The 19,287-nt window shown below is 41.0% G+C and overlaps 1 protein-coding gene across 2 annotated transcripts; it reads right to left on the bottom strand.

Moving 5' to 3' along the window:
* Nucleotides 1-571: 571 nt before the first annotated feature.
* On the bottom strand, nt 572-17,902 carry LOC129493780 (ATPase PAAT-like). Of its 2 annotated transcripts, XR_008661210.1 has the most exons (7): nt 17,528-17,902; nt 16,662-16,865; nt 15,255-15,327; nt 12,631-12,837; nt 6,931-7,385; nt 2,289-2,443; nt 1,644-1,759 (listed from the first exon to the last, which is right to left on the bottom strand). XR_008661210.1 is itself a non-coding variant. In XM_055300280.1 (6 exons), exons 1-6 carry the CDS (start codon nt 17,689-17,691, stop codon nt 1,525-1,527), a joined length of 1,338 nt encoding a protein of 445 aa, XP_055156255.1. In that variant the 5' UTR covers nt 17,692-17,896; the 3' UTR covers nt 572-1,524. The 2 variants fall into 2 exon arrangements, 1 of the variants encoding a protein (XP_055156255.1); XM_055300280.1 differs by lacking the exon at nt 2,289-2,443 and having other exon boundaries at nt 572-1,759; nt 17,528-17,896.
* Between the last annotated feature and the right edge of the window lie 1,385 nt (nt 17,903-19,287).

Below are 19,287 nucleotides of genomic sequence, written 5' to 3'. Positions count from 1 at the left end.
GGTTCCCTGCCCACGATTTCCACATGGGCATGAGGAACAGGAGGTGGAAGTCGAAGGAAAGGAATTCTGAATCCAGGCCCACCCGCCCCTGGACTTTACTGAATCGTTGATAATGCAGTTCAGTTCCCTGAACCCTGCTTCTTCTTGAAAGGGAAGAGACGGGGGATCTGTGTCGTTGACAAGGGTGCTGGTGATGGGGGCTGTCACTGTTTGAGAGGCTTCAATGAGAACAGATGTTTTACTACTTGTAAATTGTGATGCTAATGTGAGCGGTTGTGCACTCTTCCTAGTGAGACACATTTCTCCCGAATGACAAAGGAAGTACGATCCTATCCTACAGCTATATATGCTGTGAATGTCTCACGAATTAGAAAAGACTAGAAAAAGTAGTATGCAAATTCTTGAGTGACTGTGGTGACAGGCTGTTCCAGGCAGGGCGTGACCAACATTAGCACTGTGCTTCGTAAACATGGACAGAGTATTTAAATTAGCCCTTAAAGAATAAAAACTCATCAAAACATTAAATGGGTGTGAAATGCCCTAGTTTCATAAAAAATAAAACATTTTAAGATTCACTGAAAATAAAGCATTTCTATTTACTTAAGACAAGTGGGTTCCAAAGTGGATACGTTTATTAAGTGCAAATAGATTACTCTTTGACACATACACAATAGTTCTAATTTCAGGAAATTACACCTGCTGGAGAGAAGTGCAATCTTGATTTCCAGCCCTCATCAATCCGTGCACAACCGCAGCACTTCACACTTGAAACCTACCAGAGAATGGCTCTGGAAAGAACCTGTAGCAGCTCAGAAAAGGAGTGTTCCTTAAACTTGTGTTTACGGAGATAAAAGCTGAATTCTCCCATTTTACATCAAATACTAAATCTAAAGTACTAATCCCAACGAGGAATAGGTCAGTTCTGATTTTTACGATCCAACTGACTGCTACCCTGTACTGACACTAATAGTGGCCCTGGTGTCAACACACACCTCAAACATTGCATAGTATTCATTATCTGAGATTAAATGATACAAAAGGTAAATTAGTGATCTCGGTGAAAGGTTTTTAAGCCTCAGGTATCCAATGTTTCATTGAAAATCAATTACAAAAAGAAAAATCATCCATACTCTAGGCATTATTTTTCATACTCCTAAGACTATAAAATAAACCTCTTTATAAATAAAAAATATACTTCTATCAAACACATTCTATAACACACACTTAGGAATTGCATTAAAAATCTTTAACATTTTCAAACACTTAACCCAGAAATACACAAAAATTTCTGTAGGAGTAAACAGTATTACAAACAAAAATAGTAGGTGACCCTATCCCGTTAATTCTAGTGCACAGTACTGGATTTACAGTAACAAGGAGAGTTCAAATGAACACGGAGGTCACTTGATGGAAGGGAGAGGATGATCCTCAAATGACATGAAATACTGGCTTTGAACCTTGGGGGTTTAGGCTTTGCAATAAATACGTAATAAATATCTGTAGCGCACCGTACAGGTTGAGCACTTATCTTTCTCCATTTGAAAGTCTTTCTCCAGAGTCACAGGGTCTGAGGGCCGTCCCCGGGGGTGGGGAGTAGGGACTCTGCAGCAGGTCCATTAACAGAGCAATCTTGGCATCCATGTGCTCTTGGAGTTTACACAGTCGCCGGTCGACGTAGTCTACGAGTCTCTTTTCCATCAGTTCCAAGTTTTTAGTAAGAATCTTTTCCAAGTAGGAACACACAGGCTGCTCTTCCATCCTAAAAATACATTTTAAATATTAAAAGGCCAGTACAACAGTCATCCCTGATCTCATAACACAAACAACCCAACTATACTAACACCAGCAGCCAACGTACCGTGCGGAAATCAGTCTGGGCAACTGTGCCGTCCCCGCATGACCTATTTCCAGCTGCCAAAATACATCTGCAACAGGCAACCACGACCTGAGCGCACATTCTGTACCTTTCTTTCAACATCTCAGCATACAAATGAAATGAGACTGTAACAATGAAGACAGAATGTCTACCCTCAAAGAACAAGTCTTTACTAAAGGTCTTTGGATTTTGAGCCCCAATTCAAAACTGATCTCGCCCAGTTGTTAAAGGTCGCCAGGTAGGTCTTCCAAGAACTTCCCCCAACAACTCTACAATTACTAGTTTTGTCTTTTGTCACTTGTACCACCTCATTTAATAACTGGATGATTCTTTTCTAACCTAATATGAAAACGTTTAAAAATGAATATAACTGGAATGGGCAAGTAGAAATAAAAATAGTAGAATGGGGCACCTGAGTGGTTGAGTCAGGTAAGTGTCAGACTTTGGCTCAGTCATGATCTCAGGGTTCCTGCTCAGGGGGGGTCTGCTTCTCCTTCTGCCCATCCCCCAGCTCGTGCTCCCTCTCTCATTCATTCATACATACTTACACACATATATAAATAAAATCTGAAAAAAAAAAAAAAGTAAAAAGCACTCAGTTTCTCAAGTTCACAACCAATGAACACTAGGGCAGTGACTGAGTATGGTCCACACAACCCTGGGGTCGCCATGACTTTTTCAGCTTCCATGAAGTGGCAAATGTGCTCACGCTACTACTAAGATGTTATCTGAACTCTCATCCTCGGGATTCTCAAGAACATACAGGGACATTTTCCAGAGGCTACCCAAGGTGTAATGTCATGGCTCAGGCGACTAACACAAGTTTTGGTTTGGTTGTGTATGCTTCTGTTTCTTAGACTTTCCATAAATCTTTTCTTCAGAGATTAACCCCGTTTGTTCTCTCCACTTCTGTGTCTTCCTAGCTATTGATGCTACACGCTTGGGGGGGGGGGCAATACAGCTGGGAATGCAACCAGAGGCTATTATCGAGTCTATGTATTTCACAGGATACCATTCTCCCTAAGCTTCTTAGAAGACATTTTTCATAAAAACTGTTATGTTCCTATATAATGGACTTGTTATTTTTCAACAAATGAATCCTTTTATATAGTCTGCATAAATAAAGGTTCTTTAGAGGCTTCAATTATTTTTCAGTGTAAAGACCAAAAAGTTTGACAGCCTCATTCCAGTATATATAAGGGTTTTTTTTTTTTTTAACTGCTTTTTTCCAAGTAACTACAGAGTCACAGGAAGTTGTAAAGATGCTAGAGTTCCCAGTACCCTTACCCAATGGTCCCAATGGTCCCACCTCACCTAACTCTGGCAGAACACAAAACCAGAAAACTCATGTTGGCAGTGTGTGTATGCTACCCTCTCCCACGTACACACAGTCACGTGAACATCACCGCAGCTGAGATGCACAACTCCTCCTTTCCTACAAGGATCTCCCTCCTGCCACCCCGACTGTCACAGCCACTCCACTAACGCTCTCCATCCCTAACACCTGGCAACCACCAATGGTCTCCATCTCTACCACTTTAGTTGGGAATATTGTGCAAAGGCAATGATATAGTATGTGACCACCTGAGATTCTTTGGTCATTCAGCACAATGTCCTCCCAAGTTATTATTGTGTGGGTCAATGGTTCATTCCTTTTTATTGATTAGCATCCCATGATATGGACATACCACAGTTTGTTTTAACTCTTCACGTATTTTAAGACATTTTGGTTGTTTCCAGTTTGGGGCTATTACATAGAAACAAGGCTTTGCATGAAGAACTGGGCAGTTCCTTGTGTGGACACAAGTTTTCATTTTTCTGGGACAAGGCTCAAGAGTAAGATTGCTGGATCACACATTAACTGTTATGTTTAGTTTTCAAGAAACTGCCAAAGTGTTGCTTACACTGGCTATAGCATTCTACGCCCCCACCAGCAATGTAGAAGAGATCCAGTTTCTCCACATCCTCATCAGCATTCTGTATTGCCACCATTTTTTGAAATTTTAGCCTTAGACTTACTGTGCAGTGGTATCCTGTGCTATGGTTTTAAAATGCATTTCCCTAGTAGTCATGCAGTCAACAATGACTTTTTCATTTACTTGTATACCCTTATTTCTAGTAAAATATCTGTTGCCTATCTTTTTTTCTCTGAGTTCTGATAGCTATTTATTAAATAGAAGTCATTTTTTAAACATGTTAATTTGCAAATATTTTCTCCCAGTCTGTAATTTGTATTTTAATCCTCTTAACAGGGTCTTTCACAGATAGGTTTAAATTTTGATAGGATCCAATTTATCATTTCCATTATTGTGATTCTGGTAACATTTGAGCACTTTTCCTAGTTGTAGGTCCCCAAATGTTTTCTTATACATTATAAAAGTTTTATAGCTTTATGTTTTACTTTTAAGTGTATGATCCATTTTGAGTTAATTTTTGGATAAATTGTGTTCAGGACATGGTTCACCTTTTGCCCTTTGGATATCCCTGTGCTCTAACACCATGTGTTAAAAAAGTCTACCCTTTCTCCACTGAATTGCTATTGCACCTTGGTCAAAATCAGTAGGCTATACTTGTTTAGGGCTCTTTCTGCATCTCTATTCTGTTAATCTGTGTGTCTGTCCCCCTACCAATATCATGGTCTTAAATACTGTAACTATGTAATAGGTTTTGAAATGAAGTAATGATTTCTCTCACTTTACTCTTTTCAAAATTGTTTCAGCTATTCCAGTTTTTTCTTTCCAATTCTACATTTTAAAATAATCTTATCTTCCCTTATAAAAGATGTTTTTGAATTTTGGGAGGAATTGCATTAAACCTACGGATCAATTTGGGGAAAACTGACATTGTTTCTGGTTTCTGAATTTGAATCTTCAAATTCATGAACATGGTATGCCTGTTTATTTTGGTCTACTCGGATTTCTTTGATCAGCATAGTTTTCAGTCTACAGATCCTATATGTCTTATTTAAATTTTTAGGTTTTTGTAATTAGTTTTAGATTTATGTATTTTACATATACTTACATATTTTTATGTATCTCATTTTCTTTGGGGCAGATTTTGTTCTCAGGGCCTACTGACTTCATAAAATGAATTGAGACAACTTCCCTCCTCTTCTTTCTGGGGAAGTGTTTATAACTGTTTCGTAAAGGTTTGGAAGAATTCTCCAGTGGAATCATCTGGGCCTAGATATTGCTTTTATGTTACCTTGCAAATTATGAATTCAGAACTTTTAGTGATTATTCGACTATTTTACTTATTTTACCTGATGAATTTGGTAGTGTGTGGTTTTTTGAGGAATTAATTCATTTCTTCCAAATTGTTAAAGTTACGAGTATAAAGTTATTTGCAATATTCCCTTTTTAAAATGGACTTACAATGTCTAGTGACATCTCCAGTTACATTCCTTATATTGGTGATTTATGTCTTCTCTTTTCATCTCTGCCTATCTTGTTAGCCAGTCTTCCTAAAAGTTTTATCAATTTCACTGAATTTCTTCATGGGTTTTCTTTACTATTTCTGTTTTCAAGTTTGTTAATTTCCACTCTTTGTCATTTCATTCTTTCTGCTTACTTTGGATTTATTTTGTTAGGCTTCTAAGTTACAAATCCAATTTCTTTAATGGTTATATAGGATTATTCTGATTATTTCATCTTCTCTGAGTTGTAGTTTTGCATTATTGAGACCTTTCGTCTTTTCATATGTGAAAATTAGTGCTATAAATATCCTACCCAACACTTGTTTAGTAGCTGCATCTCAGTTTGATCTACTGTATTTTCATTCATTTTCTAGTATTTTTTAAATTTCTCTTGGGACTTCCTTTTTGAGCCATAGATTGGAAATTTGTTGTTGTTGTGTTATTGATTTCTAGTGGGATTCATTTAAGGTCAAAGAATTTACTTTGTGTGATTTCAGTACTTGGTCAGGTTTACTTTGTAACTCAAAAAATTATCTATATTTGTGACTCTTCCACTGGTACTTGAAAAAAAATGTGTATTCTGGTACTGTTGGTGGAGTCTTCTACAAATGTTAATTAGATTCTGATGGTTGGTATGAAATTGTTTAATTCCAACTGCCTCATTTTCAGATGAAAACTCTAAGTTACAGGAAATTAAATTGTGACAAAGTATAGATAAGCCAAAAGTATGACCTGAGTCCTGAATTCCAGTCTAATGCACTATTTTGACAAATTACATGTATGTAAAGGATAGGGAACATACTACATTCGTAACTATCTCTTAAACATGTGCTGCTAAAACATGAGATTATAAGATTAGGGGATCAGGGCTGTATACTATAAATAATTACCATCCTAATATACTTTTGATTATTTTAAAATTAGCCCAGGCCAAACATGATCTACAAAGAAAATCTGTTATAATGAATGCCAGACATACTCAGCGGAAGAACAGCACAAACATAAATTAAAACAATGTGAAGTTTATGAGGTCACAAGTCCTCTCCACTCATACAACTAATTTTCTGCTTCAAAGTCTATCTGATGGAAAGGGACACAGAACATAAAGACTTCTAACTCTGGGAAATGAACTAGGGGTGGTGGAAGGGGTTGAGGGCGGGGGGTGGGGGTGAATGGGTGACGGGCACGGAGGGGGACACTTGACGGGATGAGCACTGGGTGTTATTCTGTATGTTGGTAAATTGAACACCAATAAAAATTAATTTATAAAAAAAAAAAATAAAAAAAAAATAAAATAAAACAGTGAACATAAAAAAAAAAAAATAAAAAAATAAAAAAGGAAATCCAAAAAAAAAAAAAAAAAAAAAAACAAAGTCTATCTGATGGTTATAAACCTTCCCCCAAATCCCTGAGAAGTGTTCAAAACCTCCACTCTTAGGTACCTCTTTCAAAGCAACCAATTCTACTCTGCATAACAGTTATTCCTTAGAAGTGTGTTAGTGGTAAAATGTATAAGCTCCTAAAATTATCTCTGGAAACAAATTTTTAGGTAGTATGCACTGAGACAAGGCTGTTTCCCTTCAGTTGGTTCTCACACCTACCTAATCTAAACGATGTTTGTCTCAAAATAAATACTTACCCAGCACCAACAACACCTTCACTGGCGTTAGTGATGCTTTCCTGCCACTTGGTGTTATGTCCCACACGGAGATGGTTAACCTGACTACACAGATTCTGGAGAAAAGGCGGCAACTCAGAGTTAGGTAGAGTTGAGTGATCACTTGCTTTCTTTGGTAGGAAAGAAGAAACTGCACTTCTGAGGTCATTCTCAAGAAGAGAATGGTTTTGTGGCACCACGTTATAATCTTTGAGGTCTGTCATGTTTCCTCCACCAAGTGGCTGCAGACTTTTATCAATATAAGCTTTTAAGTCTTCAGCCAGGGATCCGGATGTCAATCCAGTTCTAAAAGGGAAAGGCGTGGAGGGTGACTTGTCTAAAGTTCCTGAAGCAGATGACGACTGCAGGTCCATCATATGTTTGTAACCAGGATTTCCCAAAACCGACTGAAGCTGCTCTCCAATGGGAACACAATTCTAAGCAAGATAAATAAATCCACATTACTATTAATAGTAATGACAGCTAACTCTGGGGGTAATTACTATACTTCAGGCAAGGTGCATTCTTTTATCCAATCCTCAAAGCATCCATAGGAAGGAAGCTATTAGATTACTACCCTAATCCTAAATTGAGGAGATCAAGGTTAAGGTAAAACAAGGGCTAAAGGTAACCAGGTGAAGGTAACACAACTAGTAAGCGGCAGAACTGGGACATGAACCCAGGCCACCTAACTCCAGAGTCAAGGCTTTTTTTTTTTTTTTTTTAAGATTTTATTTATTTATTCATGGGGGGGGGGGGAGGAGAGGGCAGAGAGACAAGCAGGCTCTATGCAGGGAGCCCGATGATGTGGGACTCGATCCCGGGTCTCCAGGATCACACCCTGAACTGAAGGTGGCGCTAAACCGCTGAGCCACTGGGCTGCCCATCTTTTAATGATTTCACTATAGTTTTTCCTAAAGGAAATATTAAATATTAACATGCTTAGTAAAACTGCATTAACATTAATGTCTCCACTACAAAGGCCTCCTTAATTTATAGTAATAAAATGTGATACTCTCAATTAAGTCAAATTGATGATTTTCAGAATTAAATATCATTCACCAACCCTCCACATATGGTAAACTACTCATTTTTACTTAGGCATATCTTTTGCTATGAGTTTCTCATGGAGGTTACTCAGGTCATTTAAAATTATATGTATATTTGGTACATTTGTGACATTTTCAATGACTAAAATGAGCTACCTTTTGGCTGTGTTTCTTTTAGAATTTCCAGAATAAGAATTTTCATGCAGTATTAGTTCCTGAGAAAATTCTGGTTTACTTTGAAGGGAAGGCTATCATCTCCTATCATCTCTCTGTTATGGTCTTCAATTTTTTTCCACAGGTGAAAAGCAAAACAATCTCTAGCTTAAGTAAGTGTTAAGGTATAAGGTTCTATCCTAAAATCAAACCAATAGAATTGTACTATATATATATATATATATATATATATATATATATATATATGTATATATATATATATTTTAGATTTTAAGTAATCTCTACGCCCAGTGTGGGGCTCAAATCCACAACTCCACAACTGAGAGTCATACATTCCACTGACTGAGCCAGTCAGGTACCCCAGAATTGTACTATAAATTCTTATCAGGATATATCATCCCATAGTTTCTGCTGTTCAATAGTTTGTGAGAGGGGCACTTGGGTGGCTCAGTCAGTTAAACATCTGACTCTTGATTTTGGTGTCAATCTTAGGGTTGTGAGTTCAGGCTCCGTGTTGGGCTCCAGGATGGGTGTGGAGCCTACTTAAAAATAAACACATAAATAATTGTTTATGAGAGACAGTTTGGAAACTATTTCTTAAGATTAGCTAAAGAAACTAGATACTAGCATATCTAGATATGCTAAAAAATATTTCTAGACTGAGCTAAACCAACATTCATTTATTCAATATTTACCAGGAATTAACTCTGTGCTAAACACTATTTCAAACACTGGAAAAAGAATATGGCAGTGAACAAAGATTAAAATTCTGACCTCATGGAGCCTATATGCTAAGGGAATAGGGAGAGACTAAAGAAGAAAAGGAAAGGAAAGGAAGGAAAATGTCATGTGGATGGAGGTGGTGATAAATAGGAAAAAATGAAGCAGAAAGGGGGAATAATGAAGGCAAAGAAGTGTGTGTGCATGTCAAATCCCCACAGAAATTCTTTCAGTGAATTGCACTTTGGAGGAATGTTCTTTATGAGGATATTCAGTTTTTTATTATTCTTTAAAACATACTCTTGGGATGCCTGGGTGGCTCAGTGGTTGGGTGCCTGCCTTCCACTCAGGGCGTGATCCTGGGTCCGGGGATCGAGTCCCATATTGGGCTCCCTGTGGGGAACCTTCTACTCCCTCTGCCTGTGTCTCTGCCTCTCTCTGTGTGTCTCTCATGAATAAATAAGTAAAATCTTTTTAAAAAATAAAATAAATGAAACATACTCTTTAAAAGATTTACTTATTAAAAGAAAGAGTGTGTCCCCACTGAGAGTGGAGCCCAATGAGGCTCTCATTCCCATGACCCTGAGATCAGAACTTGAGCTAAAACCAAAAGTAGAATGCTTAACCGCCTGAGCCACCCAGGTGCCTCTTTATAGGGAAATTTACTCTATTATCAACTTACCTTGTTCCACCGAATCCAAGTTTTGAACAAACCTGAAATTACTCCTGGAACATGATGGATTATACATAATTGTATTTCCAAAATTGTGACTTAGACAACTCTCCTTTAGCTGAAAGAAGCTTTACTCAGTCATAATGGAAAAATTCATTTATTTCTCTATTGGACCTCAAAAAAATGCATAGCAGAAAACTGGTAAGCATTAACAGTAAGGATATTTACATCAAAGTCAATGTCAAAATTATGACCATTCATCAGGCAGAAAATGTAATAGAAAAATCCAAATGTAAAGGTATTTGCTAAGCAAATTTTCCTTTCCTGACACATCTTAATATTCTGATTTTAAGAAAATCCCTGATTTTTAGTCTTTTTTTTTTTCCAGATAAGAGGTCTTCAGGTGATTTTTTTTTTCTCTTTGTATGAAATATCAAAATACTCAGAGATAAGCTTACATGCCACTATAATAAATGAACAAACCTCAGGTGCTGGTGGTTATTGTTCTACTGCTTTTTATGTGAATTTGTTCAATTCTTGTTATTTGTCCTGTCATATATTGTTCTGAAGTCACATCAATTCCTTTTGAAAGTGAACAGCTAAATACATATTAAATAATTTAAAGGACTTAGTCTTTGCCAAAATAATTCCACTGCTAAGAATTTACCCTTGGGGCACGTGGTGGCTCAGTTGGGTAAGTGTCTGACTTGAGCTCAGGTCATGATCCCAGGGTCCTGGCATCCAGCCACCTCAGGTTTCCTGCTCAGTGGGGAGTCTGCTTCTCCCTCTCCCTCTGCCTATCCTCTAGCTTGTGCTCCCTCTTTCCCTCTCTGTCTCTAATAAATAAAATCTTGAAAAAAAAAAAAAAAGAATTTTCCCTGAAGAGCTATTTGAACCAGTATATAAAAAACAGATATTCAAATTTCTTCAATGTCCTGCTACTCATGTCCCCCCTAAAAAAATTTAAAAACTTAAATATCCATGAGTCTAGGACTGATTACATACCACAGAATATCCAGAAAATGACAGAGATATACATTTATTGCTTAAGAAGAGGCCCATAATATCCTGTTAAATGCAAATGTTACTAAGCAACATATACATTATAAAAACATTTAGAAAAAATTGACCCATATATTTAATGAATATATAAAGACCTATGTGTGTGTGTTTAACTTCATTCATGTGTATGTATACACACACACAGAGATTTCTGAAAAATTAAGCTTATCTCTTCATATATGGTAGGAATTATACAAGTATGAATTTCCTGTAATTATTTACTATAGAAACCTCAAACATGTATTGCCTTTATTAATTACAAAAAAATAAAATTATAAAGCCATTTTTATTTTACAGAGGAAAAAGTAACAGAGTACAAGTCCTGAACAATTTAATGTTTGAGAAAATGGGGCACATCCTTTCATTCAGATAACTTTAAGCAACAGCTATGTTAGGTACTTTGATACAGAATTCCACTCAGCTATTTCTAAGTTACTAGAGCAAAACCAAATCAAAGCTAGCAAATCTGAACTTCAAATACAAAGGAATGAGGAATAACTTTAATGTTTACTGTGATAAAACAGAAGTTTGTATTGTCAAATAAGACCCACATGACTCAGAGTATTAACCTTTAATGAAACTTTCAAGAAAACAAGTAATCCCAAGATACAGGTGAAGCAGGGAGAGATCTTGGACTTGTACCCCAAGTCCTTTCCTTCCTCTTCAGGACAGGCCCATCCAGATTAATGGAATAAGGCTCTAAATAATGTGTGCGGTTAATCACCTCCACAGAAAGAGTAGTTCTGGTCATGAAACATCCCCATTTTATGCTCACAGGGACTTTTCCAAGAAGCTATGCCTTGGAAATCTAGAGATTCCTGGTTTGTTAACAATAATCCACCCTAGACAATCAGGATACACTCCATAAATAAGGAATGAAGGCAGTCTTTCATTAGAACATTTAAGAGGAGATTAAACAAACCACCTCTCAAAATCTGGGGTGTTCCCCAAATTTCCTGGCATGTAAGACTTGGTTGTAAGCAAGTTACAACATAGTGCCTCTCATATTAACCCACGAGTGGTAGCTGGGACAGTTTCCGTTTGTTTCTACATGCAGAAAACTCTAGAAGGATACACACCAAACTGTTATCAGTACTTACCTCTGGAGAACAGGATGACAGCTGGGAAAACACTTTTATTTTTTATTCAATACATTTTGGCACTCATTCAAATTCATGGCAAAGAAAACGTAGTATTTTAGGACTCAAGCCTTAATATAAGACATGTCCTCCTCCAAAATAAATCTACCACCATTTTTTTCACCCAAAGTCAAGTCTTTAAAAGATAGAAATCAGTCAGTGAATTAGTTATATTTAATTCATTCCTCTCTTCTGATTATTTCCAAAATCTTTTCTTGCTTTTGAAAATTTCTTCCTTTTTAAAATCTTCAATCTGTTTCTCCACAGAATCTTTGCACTGAAAGGGCTATTCTCAAACCATAGAGTGCATAAAATTAACCTAGCATACTTATTTAAGGTACTAATTCCTGGACCCCACTCTCCAAGACTGAGTAGGTAGAAAGTGTGGCTGGCATACGCATTTTGTAAACACTGGAAAGATTCTGATACAGGTGTTTTGTGGCTTGTACTTTAAAAAACACCCCAAACTCTCTTAAAACAGCTGAAGTTTCACAAGCTTGGCAAATTCTTCCATTGTTCCCCAATATTCCTTTACACAACCATCTTCTAATTTTCCTCTTTATCTCTAAGCTTCTTGAGAAAAACCCTCTAAAGTGCTCAAAACTGTGCCTTATTCACCGAGAAGGTGCTTAAAAATTACCTGCTGAATGAACGAATAAGTAAATTCAAGGAAAATTGTGAAGATCTGTAGTAAGGTATTTTACAGAAGAGAAATTCTACAAAATGCTAGTTTACAAAAGGTAACAATCTAATCAACAGTAAACAGTAAAGGTTCAAAGAAAAAAACTTAAATCAATACATGTCCTTATAAAAACTCATCACTGAAATTTTTAACAGTACCTGGACAGAATCCTACTTTACCTACCTGCTGCTGAAATCGAACCATATTCATCAATTGCTGAGCACCAGGTGACAACTTTGACCCCATGGCCTCCATGAGAGTTTGGACCCTCTGCAGGTCTATCCTTGATCCTAGAGCAGGAGAGCTTGTTGAAGAATTTGCTGAAACCCGCCTCAATTGTACCACAACTTTACTGATGAACACACACTGCTTTTCACCAAAGGAGAGCAACTATTACAAAACAAAAGAGTTCCAGAAAATAATGATATTAAAAACAACCATCATTTAAAGTCATTTCTTAAAAAAAAAAAAGTCATTTCTTGTTATCACTTAAGAGTGAAGCATTCGAGAATCAAAAAATTAACCATAAATGTTTTTATTTTTAAGTTTTCTCTAGCACAGTCATAGAAAAAATTTCAATTTATCATGAGGCTCAGAAGTACTAAGAGATTACAAATAAATAACAAATGGGGGTGGGAAACATAAAATAACATTTACTCCGTTTAAGGAATTGAATATAAACTGTACCAATCTGAGACCTTAACATACTGCAACTTGCAGTATAAATATAAATATTTAATACAAAATAAGGCTGCCTAGAGCCCATGCTAAGTGTTTACTGACATGTAAGTCAGTCTTTTAGAAGTTAGAGCTGTAAGGGAATGTCAAGATGATCTAATAAAGATTGATCATTTACTGATTAAAAAAATGAGTTCAAGGGCAGCCTGGGTGGCTCAGCGGTTTAGTGCCGCCTTCAGTGCAGGGTATGATCCTGGAGACTTGGGATCGAGTCCCATGTCGGGCTCCCTGCATGGAGCCTGCTTCTCTCTCTGCCTGTGTCTCTGCCTCTGTCTGTCTCTCATGAATAAATAAATAAAAATTAAAAAAAAGAAAAAAAGAGTTCAAGAGTGATTTCTAATTTGTCAAAGGACACCCAAGTAATAAAGGTCAAGCTTTGAACCTTTTTCTTCCAGTCTGACCACAGTCGTCTTCCCAGTGCTTTATACTGCCTCATTTTGTCCATGTTTCTGAACCAAAAACATTTTCTGCCTGCTATGGGCAACAAAGTAGAAAAGTAGAACAGGCACAGGATTTAGAATCTGCCAGACCTGCATACAATGATGCTGCCACAATGCATAGCCTATGTGACCTTGGGCAAATGCCAAACCTTGAGTGAGGAGCAAAATGAGGGAGAGTGATAACAATGTTTCACATGGTTGTTCTGAGGATTATGTGTTAAAATTTCTAGTACTGATCACTGATTAAGGACTCAAAAATATGCACCGGTAGCTTTTTTTTTTTAGTAAAGATTTTATTTACTTGACAGAGAGCACAAGCAGAGGGAACAGCAGGCAGAGCAAGAGGCAGAAGCAGACTCCTGAGTAGGGACCCCGATGCACGGCTAAATCCCTGGATCTTGGGATCACTACCTGAGCTTAAAGTCAGCTGCTTAACCAAGCCACCTCCAGGTGACCCACACCTGTAGCTTTTAACTTTCATATAGTCTTGCTCCAGATGTCTTTATAAGATCCCCCTAAATGAAACAAGTCTTTGCATTCCCACATACTTCCAAAGAACAGTTACAAAAAAACATTCACTGACACATAATCCCGTATATCACACAAAGACACAGGTGAATGCAGATCCATGATCTAAAAACTCAGTGTGGCACCAAATATGACGGTCTTCAGCAATTAAGTAAACATTTCACTAAATTTATACGTCTACATGCCCACCTCCCTATGATCCCTTTTCTGCTTTTTAATTCCCAAACAGTACATATTGAATCTACGTATTATGTGTTGCCCCCTATAATATCAGCAACACAGTGAGGGCTTTGTTCCAATTTATTTCATTACTGCTAATTCCTAAATACTTAGTATAGGGTATAGGACTGAATGGCACTCAGTACTTGGGTAATGAATCAATCACTTTATTTAACCGTCTTTAGATGCTACTAGCATTTACTACCTAAAACATCTTGGAACAAACAGTTCTGCGACTTTCTCTAAGCAATAACAAGCACAGAGATAAAATATTTTAGGGAGGAAAATAACCCAAAGATGTACTGTCTTCAGCCTCCTAACATAACCTACAAGGTAGGTTTGAAGGGGTGAAGAAACTTGCCCATGCCTATCCTGCTAGTCAGGAACAAAGCTCCTAAGTCAAGGCTTATGATTTCCAGGTCAGGACTCTTTCCCTAGGCTCTGGTGACATTATTAAAGTTCACTTTAATATTTTTCATGCTAAAGTCCAAAGTCTTTTAACTGTGTGGTGCCTTTGTCTGAAACTTCTCTGTGTTCTTTTTTGGGGTGTTTTGGATCAAAAATTGCTTATGGTTTTCACCAAAGTTTTACATAAAAATAAAAAATGTTTTTAAATTCAGTTTCCCAAGGATTAAAAGTACAATAATACTGTATGAACAATAGTATATGGCTTGGCATTGCCATAACTAATAAATGTTCACATTTTAAAAGAAGAATGTTGATTTTTTAGAAAATTTCTTCTTACATGTTCACTAAATATTTCTCAACTAAAACCAGGGACCACACTGAATGTATTGCATTACTGAACCATCAGAAGATAAGTTTATATAGCACAAAAATAACTGTAGTTTTCAAATTAGTTATAATTTAGTGATCACTTACCTTTATTTTACAAGAATGTACGGAGGACTCCAATGTTAGGTATTTCTTGTACAAAATAATTTTTTCACCTTCACTGCAAATAAAAAAGAAGTTCTTAAAGTTTTCATACATTATCACTTTTAATAGTTACATTTAAAAATGAAGGTTTTGGGATCCCTGGGTGACTCAGCGGTTCAGCACCTGCCTTTGGCCCAGGGCGTGATCCTGGAGTCCCAGGATCGAGTCCCACATCAGGCTCCCGGCATGGAGCCTGCTTCTCGCTCTGTATGTCTATCACGAATAAATAAATAAAATCTTAAAAAAAAAAAAAATGAAGGTTTCAAGGACAATACATAAATCCTGAGAATTCCGTTTTCCTGGTGAGGCATGGCTTCAAACTGAATTGCACTGGGTAAAAAGACTACATCTGTCACTTACTACTTATATAAGTTAAGTTAGATAACACGTATAATCATGCAGCACAGGGCATATTTAAGATTTATTTATTGGGGGGGGGCAGCGTGAGACTGCACAGTGGGGCCAGAGGAAGAGGGAAAGAGGGAGAGAGAATCTTCAGCCAACTCCAGGCTGAGAGGAGAGCCGAAGTGAGGCTCCATCTCCCAACCCTGAGATCATGACTTGAGCCAAAACCAAGAGTTTGTTCCTCCACCAAATGCGCCATATACCATATACATGGTATATGAAACAGTTCATATTCTGAGTTCTATTAAAGAAAGACTTGGACAGAATCAAGAATTCAGAAAAAAATCAGGGGTGCCCGGGTGGCTCCCTTGGTTAAGTGTTGGACTCCTGGTTTCGCTCTGGTCATGATGTCAGGCTCTTGAAATCCAATCCCATGGACACCACACCTGCATGGAACCTGCTTCAGATTCTCTCCCTCCGCTTTCCTCCCCCAAAAAGAAAAAAAAAATAAAAAATAAAAAACAATCTCAGGTTAAATATAGTGGTACGGCACAGTGTGGGACTTCTGCACTATTCCTAATGGGCTTTCTACAAGAAAACGTGTTCAACTTTCCAGACTGATTAATTTTTGGAAAACAGACCCGTATGAGTTAAGAAGACAGTCAAAAAACATTGATCTCAGAACTTAAATTCTTTTTTCTTTTCTTTTTTTTTTTAGAACTTGAATTCTAATCAAAGTCCTCCACTTACTAGTAGGACCCTCCACCCAGGCACCTCCCTCCACCGGCTCCAGGTCCGCACGTTTATACCCAGGAGAAAGCTGACCCAGACTGTCTCAAACACCCGCAGGAGCGAGAAGCTTCTACCCCCGCTGCTATGTTTGTATCTCACCCCCCCCCCCCCCCCGGCGGCGTCTGGCATCAAGCTCAGGGAGTCCTGAGTACCAGCATATCTGAGGGAGGTCACAGGGCTTGGGGACGACACCTGTAGCGGCCTGTCACCCACCTGCCGTCCAGGTCACCGCACACACTCTTGCCCCTGCTGGTGCCACAGTACTCCTCTCCCACGTACACTTCCAAGTTTCTTGCTGAACTTAAAACGCCAACAGAAGCGATTTCTTCACCTGCTCTAGGGTCACATCGCAGGTAAAGGAAGCAGGGCTTTTCGTCGGGGCTGCTCGGGCTTGTCCTCAAAACCACCAGCTCCCGGCTGCAAAGAGCAGCGCCCAACGCGTTGCTGGGGCCAGTCGTCCGCACCGCTCGCGAGCTCTCGGGAGGCCGCGGGTCCTCCTGACTCACCCCTTCCCCTGAGCCCTGGGGCCCCGCCCCCAGCACCCGCGGACTCCAGGGCGCGACCCCCGCGGGCCCCCGCATTTCCACACAGCAAGTTCCCCGGGCGCCTCCCCGTGCGCCCCGGAGAGGGACCCCGCCCTCCCCTCCCCTCCCCTCCCCCTCCCCCCGCACGGCCCCCACCGGCCCTTCCCCTCCGCCCCCCGCCTGCCCTCCCCGTCCCCGTCTCCTCGTCCCCCTCCCCCCACCTGCCCTCCCTGCTCGCCCAACCCCCGTCTCCACTCCTCTCCCCCCGCCTCCCCGCCCCCTCCCCCTTTCCCCCCTCCCCCGCCGCCCCCATTTGCCCTCGCCGCTCCTCCTCCCCGCCCCACCTGCCCTCCCCCTATCCCCCTGCCCCACCTGCCTTCCCCGCTCCCCCCTCCTCCTCCGCCCCCACCTGCCCTCCCCGCTCCCCCCTCCCGTCCCGCCACCTGCCCTCCCCGCTCCCCCTCCCCCTCCCCCTCCGCCCCCACCTGCCCTCCCCGCTCCCCCGGGGCACGACCACCCGCAGCCGCCGCCCCAGGCCCCGCCGGCCCCACGCACCCCGCGGCAGGCGGCGCCAGCAGCTCGTCCCAGTCCAGCTCCCGGGCGCCGAGGTCAGCGCGGGTGAGACGGAGGCTCCGGGCCAGGGCTCCGCAGGCGGCATCCCAGGAGGAGGCCAGCACCGGGCGGCGGCTCAGCCCCGCGTCCTCGGCCCCGCTCTCCATCCCGCCGCCGCCAGCCCCGGCCAACCCCGGAACCTCTCTTCCAGGGCGTCAGTTTCCGCCAGGGCCGAGGCGAGGCGGAGGAGCACGGCCACTTCCGGCGCCGCGGGCTTCACACCCGAGGCCCGGGCTCCTGGTCCCGAGGGGAGGAAAGCCGCGTAGCGGAGACGCGCATGCGCGCGCCGGCAGCCCTGGGCCCGGCGCTTCTAGCCCCGCGGCCGGCGGGCGGGGGAGAGCCCGGGTCGGAGCATGCGCCCGGCGGCACCTGGGCCCGGAGGCAGCTGTGCGCAGGCGCGGCGCGGCGCGGCGCGGGCGCGGGCGGTTTTAGCACGTGGGCGGGCGGAGCGAGCGGGCGGCGTGGGCGACGGTTGCCGGGCGGCCCGGGGGCGGGGGGGGGGGGCGGAGAGCCCGCGGCCCGGCAGGAGCGGGGCGGGCGCAGGTTTGCTCGGCGCGGGTCAGCGGCCGCGTTAGTGACCCCGCGGCGCGAGGGCGGGGCGAGGGCGGGGCGGCGGGCGGGCGGGGCGGTGGAGCTGACCTCGCGCCCTGGGGCCGCAGCGCGGGGGGCGGGGGCGGGGGCGGGGGAGGGGGAGGTGACAGGTGCGTCCCTGCCTCTTCCTGTCACCCTCACCTTGAGAAAACTGGATAATGAGATTCAAATAAAATAAGCAAAATGGGAGCGTGAGGGTCCTTCGGATTTGGGCTGACAGCAGCCTCTCTAGAGAACAGACGTCTCGCTCTGTCTCCTGTTACTTTTGTTTTAGGATCTGCTTTTCTGGGACTTCTGTTTCAGTGCCAGACAGCTTTGATTCTGTGTTTCTTAAGGTCTTATTCGAGTTACGCGAGGACATGTACCTCCTGAGAATACAGATCTGCCTCATCCCCGAGAGTGGAGGGTTCTCGTAAAAAAAGCTTTCCTCACCCGACATGGCCTGAAGGGAGGAGCATCCTCTGCTTCTCAGAAGTTGCCTGTGTTTGCTCTGTGCTTTTTTATTTTTTTTATTTTTATTATTTTTTTTTTACAGAGACCTGCGTCATTAGTACCGGTTTCTAGATAACCGGAAGAAAGGTGAAGAGGATTTTGCTTTTATGAACTTGGAGGCCTTACTGTATTATAAGGTAAAAGCTAAGCGGGGTCACACAAACTTTGGGAAAGCAAGAGTTACTTGTACAATGGCTGTTTCATTTTTTTTTTAATCTGTCAGAAAAATCGGGCTGTAACTTTTTGCTAAGTATTGTTACGCAGAGTGTTTATTAGGTGGATTCACCAAGTTTGAAAGAAACACCACCAAGGGATCACATGTTAATGTATTGGACGGTCTCCAAAGGAAAATAGACTTTTTTTTTTTTTTTTCAAAAATACCAACCTGCAAGTTAATGAACAAGAGGAATACTTTCAACTGGGTTTTGACTTCCTTATGCAAAGTTAAAAGCCACTGGTCAGAAAACTAAAGACGGCTATAGGCCTTCCCTTTCTTTCATGCCCATATATCCAATAAATCTCTCCAAGTCCTGATTCTTTTTTAAGATTTATTTATTTGTTTGTTTATTTATTTATTTATTTATTTGAGAGAGAGAGAGAGAGAGAGAGAGAGACAGGAG

The sequence above is a fragment of the Nyctereutes procyonoides genome, unplaced genomic scaffold, assembly GCF_905146905.1.
Source record: "Nyctereutes procyonoides isolate TBG_1078 unplaced genomic scaffold, NYPRO_anot_genome, whole genome shotgun sequence".
NCBI classification, from domain to species: domain Eukaryota; kingdom Metazoa; phylum Chordata; class Mammalia; order Carnivora; family Canidae; genus Nyctereutes; species Nyctereutes procyonoides.
The sequence above is the reverse complement of the archived record's forward strand: the minus strand, read 5'-3'. Positions and strand labels throughout refer to the sequence as shown.